Source organism: Sinocyclocheilus grahami, unplaced genomic scaffold (assembly GCF_001515645.1).
Source record: "Sinocyclocheilus grahami isolate Dianchi unplaced genomic scaffold, SAMN03320097.WGS_v1.1 scaffold401.1, whole genome shotgun sequence".
In the NCBI taxonomy this organism is placed as follows: Eukaryota; Metazoa; Chordata; class Actinopteri; order Cypriniformes; family Cyprinidae; genus Sinocyclocheilus; species Sinocyclocheilus grahami.
Genome location: NW_015505580.1, coordinates 787,844 through 794,191, shown reverse-complemented (window position 1 = coordinate 794,191; position 6,348 = coordinate 787,844). Strand labels below are relative to the sequence as shown.

Here is a 6,348-nt window from a genome sequence, read left to right as displayed (position 1 = left end):
AGGTTTTCCAACACAGATGAACTACATTTTAAAATGTATTAAAATAGAAAAGTTATTTTAAATGGTATTAAGATTTCAAAACATTACTGTTTTTACTGTAGTTTTGATTTTTATTATTTTTTTTAATTATCAAGCTTTAGTACATTGTGTCTGTATCATGAATGTAAGAGTGGATGGCTTCATGGATAGGCTGTGAAACCATTTCTCTTTCTCAATCTAAAATTATTTTTCTTGTTCTTTAATGTTACAAATTATTAGCACATTTCAGTTTTGGGACATAAATGGTTTCTCTGCTGAATCGTTAAATAAATATTCATGATTGCCAATATCTCTATTTCTTTGGCCTTTTTCTATGCTCCCATGTGTTTTAATACTGAGGTTTCATAACAGTAATGTGTTGACTTAAAATACATCAACTGAAGGTAATCATTGTTAAATACAAAGCCTATAAGACTGAGCCAACCATAAACTCACATATTATTTCCAAATAAACTAAATAGCCACTAAGACAATTGAGGCGATATGCATCACTGCTGCAATTAAACTCCTAACTGGCAGTTTCATTTGGACAACATCAATGTGAAAACAGTTTTGAAAGATCTTTTAGTATGTCCTCTGTCCCAATGCAGACCAACCCCTCTTACAAAACTGTCTCAGTTTGCTTTATAAATATAATAAGAATCAATGCTGAAAAAAATCTAATTCCATAAATAATTACAAACTGGCAACACAGTAATAATAATAATAAATAGACTTTATGAACTTAGTTAAGACTTTATGAACCTATAAGTGGAAAACACAATGCGTCACCATCTTCTGAACTATCTGTGAGTTCGAGTTCACACGGTTTATCAAGGACATAACATCCTGCCAGTGTGTATTTGAACTGATCAGCACTGATGGGCCAACAAGCTGCTATTTCTCTGATCTGATCTGATTCCCCTCAGCAAGCCAATATCATGTGATCTAACTTGGATGCAGTACACAACATTCAGATCTGACTCAACAGCGACCCCAATCAACTTATGAGCAATCACACACACACCACTGAGGCTATAATGATCAGCAGCAATAAATCTTTAATTTATAATCCATTACGCACAGTTTAATGTTCAGTGCTGATGCTTCAGCTGATTATCCTTATTTATATATCTCAATTCAGGCAATAACACAAAATGAAATGAAATAAAATGAAATAAAATAGATAGATAAATCCATAGCACAGCTATGTATAAAATTGGTCGCCAGGTGTAACGGTCATAGTTGACCTCTTTAGTGAACAAATAGGATGTGTTTTAGTACCTGTGTGTGGCGGGAGGGGATGCTGACGCTGGCAGGGAGTCCATTCCTTCTGTACATGCTCTCAGTCAGAAGAGAAGACTCAGATCACAGCCGACCTCAGCTGCTCACCGCCACACACGACCTCTCAGCCATCCCTGGAACACAACACACAAGCACACACATTACACCTTATTTGTGACTCTGGACCACAAAACCATGGGTACATTGAGATTGCTGAATAAATAAGCTTTCCATTGATGTATGGTTTGTTAGGATAGGACTATTATTACTAAATATTACTAGGTAATATTTGGCTGAGATACAGCTATTTGAAAATCTGGAATCTGAGGGTGCAAAAAAAAGAGAAAAAAATCTAAATATTGAGAAAATCGCCTTTAAAGTTGTCCAAATTAAGTTCTTATCAATGCATATTACTATTCAACAATTAAGTTTTGATATATTTACGGTAGGAAGTTTACAAAATATCTTCATGGAACGTGAGCTTTGCTTAATAACCTAATGATTTTTGTCATAATACATACAATGTATTTTTGGCTATTGCTACAAATATACCCGACCTACTTATGACTGGTTTTGTGGTCCAGGGTCACATTTTGTGTCCAAATTGGTGTATTTGGCAACTTAGAATTTTTTTTGTTTTATTAAGCGTATATAAATATAAATTATGACTTAAAATAAAATATTGTATTTTTATTATCCTCATTATTGTTTAACACACTGTGCTGCTGTATTTGGGATCTACTCATTCTGAGGAGTAATGCATAATATTGCCAGCAGAGGGAGGTCTTCACTATAAATGCAGCATCTCTCCCCTCAACATGACTCGCTGCTTTTGCCCTACATTCTGCCAGCCAGCCATTATTTGTTGAAATGAGCCATATTCATATCATAGCCATTTCATGAAAAGACCCTGCAGAGCATCTCTACTGTGTACTGTTCAATGAAATATTTCAGTCTGTATGGCCTAATTCTGTCCAGAACTAAAGTGCATGAGTAACAGAGGGAATAACTGCAGATTATTACCTTCAAAAATAGTGGAGCTTTAGGATCCACATTTTCAGTTTGATAGTAAATGGCCATCCAACATTTTCAAACATCGTTTACTGTACAATGTTAAATAAATATGTCCTTAAAATAAAACACTCAAATGTATTACTATTACCAAAAAAAGCACAGGGCCAGCAGTATTCTGAAATTAACAGAAACTAACATCATAGCCTGTTCAAATCAATGGGAGACTTGCAGATGTAGCTTATTATTTGTATTTTTTTATTTTTGCAATTTCCCAAGTACGACTCATCACCACAGGGTTATTAGTGGTGTTTAAAAAAAAAACATGCTTAAAATAAACGTTAACTAAAATAAAACCAAATTTAAACATATTTTCATTACTTGAAATAAAAAAACAAGCTTATTTCATTTCAGCTAAACAAGGCAACATTTCTCATTTACATTTAGTTTAACTCAGTGTGCTAAAATTAAAAATAAAAATAAAACTGAAATAAAAAATAAAAACTACATAGACATATAAAAAAACCCCGAATAAAATGACAAAACACACAAAATTGCTAAAACTTTAAAATGAATATATAAAAATAGAAACTATAATAGTATCTCAATGATAATAAAAGAACACTGTGCCACCCTTTGTGCTCATTAAGAGAGAAAATTATGTAAAGCAACAACAAACTAGAAGAGATGACCTCAGCATATTCAGCTCAAGTTATGAAAGAGCAGTTTCAGCAATGAGATATCAAGAAAAGGTGTTTGACAAACAGACAAGATGGGAAAAAGTTCCGGTGTAATGCAGAGCAGTTTCCATTAAGCGCTATTTGATATTGTAGATGGATGTAGCTAATGAAGCTCAAACATGAGGAAAAACATGAGCTTTAATATTACATTATCTAATGTAATTTTTTCTAAGTGGTCATATCATACATTTGTCTAATTTTATTTTCCCCGAGGTCTGTGTATAATGTTAGTCAATGTTTCTACACAAAAAAACAGTCATAATAAAAAAAATTCTTCGCCATGTCTACCTGAATAACTTAGAATTGTAAAACTTCACATAGTACATCAAATTTCAAAATGGTATTTCATTATATGACCCCATTAGCAAACATTTATTTGCACAACAACTAACTAATAACAATAATACTTGAATACAATATTTATAGATTTGCATACCCATTTTGTTTTTCCAGATCTTTCACATAGCTAATATCTGCATGGTAGGGTTGGTGAAGGCCATCCCAAGTGGCGGTTCTTTAGTAATTCTGAAAGAGAAAGAGAGATAACAGGAAGATATATGATCATTATGATCTCAATAAACTCTGACTTTATGATTAAAATACAAACAATTCATCAGGGTGTAGCTGTGCAGCAGACTCTACCACAAACTTTATCATTGGCAGATCATCAAGGTTGGTTGGTTTCCCAATTTTCACAATGATATATATATATAATATATTAGCTATAGAAAAAATTAGTAGAAAAAAGTGTATAGACAAATAGAATTGAGGTTTTTATGCTTCATGATTTATTACACAATTGTTAACATGGATGAAATGTTATTCTATACTGTTTCAAAGTTAAATATCCCAGCCAGAGGCGTGGATAAACTCACTGTTTACCTGAGAGCAGCAGCATGTAACTAGTGTAATCGAGTGTGAAGAATTCAGTCAATACTGTTAGCACTCATGTTTGCTGTCCACACAGGCATGACAGCATTTGTTTATTTGGCTGTATTTGTCTATATGGCTTGCTTTTGAATGCCTAAATAAAAGACTTTGATGCTCGCCAAGGCTGCATTTGTTTGAAATATTGTGAAACATTATTACAATTTAAAATAGCCAATTTCTAGATTAATATCCTGTGACAACAAAGCTGACTTTTCAGCAGCCATTACCCCAGTCTTCAGTGTCACATGATCCTTCAGAAATCATTCTAATATGCTGATTTGGTTCTCATGAATATTTCTTATCAATGCTGAAAACAATTGTGCTGTTTTAAAATCTATTGGAAACAGTGATCAGTGATACATATTTTCAGTATTCTTAGATGAATAGAAAGTTCAGAAGTTAGTGCTGTTAAGTTCCAATGCATCGTACCATATAGTAACCATAGACACAAACTGTAACTACAACATACAGTAACTAAAAAAGAAAACTTCAGCCAAACTGTAACATACAAAACATTGTGTTTGGTGGTACATTGCCCTACAGAGGTAACGCTTGATACAATAAACACTGAATTCAACACTACAGTAGATTTGTTTTGAACATGTGCTTACATTTTGCTTCAGGTAAGGCATGATGTAAATCAACCAGTTATTCTCATAAAACAAACCCTGACAAGAAGATTTGTACCTTGACATAAGGTACGGAGGAGTATTACATCACTCTGAAGGGGGTTTATTTTGAAAATGAAAAATTTTGAACATGTGCTTACATTTTGCTTCAGGTAAGGCATGATGTAAATCAACCAGTTATTCTCATAAAACAAACCCTGACAAGAAGATTTGTACCTTGACATAAGGTACGGAGGAGTATTACATCACTCTGAAGGGGGTTTATTTTGAAAATGAAAATGATAATGATTTTTATTATTTACTTACTTGAACTTGTCGAGTTGAAATTGTACTATTTCAATTATATTTGATTAGCTTTAAGCTTCTGCTTACCAAAAAGCCCATTCCCAGTAGCATCAGTCAGTTGCCATGGACAATGTGCAAATATATAATTTTTACCCCTCAATGTCACGTAAGTATAAGACTAAAATAATTAGAGCAAAGAATAATGGCGGTGTCTCTTTTTCTAAATTATTGGTCAAATGCTAGACGGTTTTAAATTAGTTTAGATAAGAAATGTAATTGCTGTGCTCTATATATTTCTCTGCAATTATTCCTCTAGATAACTGAATTTGACAGCTGTTTTTCACATAAACCATCATACTGCAAGCCAGTCTGACAAATACAATTAAAAATGTCAGATTCTGCCTGGCACTAGCGAAAATGTAATACTAAAACACAAATTCTGAATTCAAACAGATGATTCTAAATACAATGAGAGCGGATGAAAGCCCTAAAGTGTTTAAAGACAGCATGCGGGTTCCAGTAAAGATGGAGAATGAGCTGGGAGAGCAGACAGAGCATCGCCTCAAGGAAATGGGCGCCCGCTGTGAGGGGGAAACCTTAGAAGTAGAGTACTACTACGATACTGACAGCTTCCAACTGGCTTCTACACAGACCTGGTTGAATCAGCATAATGGCCAATGGGGACTGATCCTGGCAGAAGAACAGGAGCTTAATCACACTCAATCATACAACACCAAAAAGTTGGAAGCTGGACATTCTGAAGAAAAGAAAAGCAAAATACTCAACTCATAACATGAAGAAAAATCGGAAACAGGTGCTGCCTTTGGAGAAACATCTAACAATGAGTGTCCTGAGAAGGTCTTAGATACATCTCTGACATACACAGAACTCAGTGAGCCATGCTCCATCATGCTGCATCTCTCAAAGTGTATCCAGCTCCCTCTGACCCACACTGAAATGAAAAGTATGACCATGAAGAACTTCTTGAACTCGGCCCGGATCCAGATGTATGACAGCTGGACCAGGACCAGCAGAGTGAAGTACTCTCTGCCTGGTGGCTTCTCTCTGGTGGTGGAGAGAAACTACAGTATTCCCACTGAAACTGCTGCTGCATTTTTTATGATGAATGCTGATGTGCTGAGCATAAGCAGTGAGCTGGAAAAGATGGATCAGCTGTGTAAAGAACTAGGCCTAAAACCAAAGGCAAGCTCAGATGAACAATTATAAATAATTGTCGAAGCCTAGCAGTTAGCACATACTCTCTTGATACAAAAAGCTGTAGTGGTCATATGGACACCTCTTCATAAATACCCGTCCTGTTTTTTACTTCACAATTAATAAAAGAGCCAAAAATAAAACTCTCTCTTTTAAAAAAATATCTCAAACTGACATAAACTTATAAACAAACTTTATGGTAACTCTTTACAATAATTAGGTATCAAAACATTTTT

General features: G+C 34.4%; 2 protein-coding genes across 2 annotated transcripts in view; one reads left to right on the top strand and one right to left on the bottom strand.

Moving 5' to 3' along the window:
* Window positions 1-4,996, bottom strand: part of ralgps1 (Ral GEF with PH domain and SH3 binding motif 1) — a 100,191-nt gene extending 95,195 nt beyond the window's left edge. The window contains exon 1 of the mRNA XM_016231866.1: window positions 4,985-4,996. Coding sequence (XP_016087352.1) covers window positions 4,985-4,996 — 12 coding nt within the window. The remainder of the gene's footprint in view (window positions 1-4,984) is intronic.
* Window positions 4,997-5,365: 369 nt separating this feature from the next.
* On the top strand, window positions 5,366-6,124 carry LOC107550571 (uncharacterized). The gene is given in 1 exon segment (XM_071582279.1): window positions 5,366-6,124. A coding segment is annotated over 1 exon segment (759 nt).
* The last annotated feature ends 224 nt before the right edge of the window (window positions 6,125-6,348 follow it).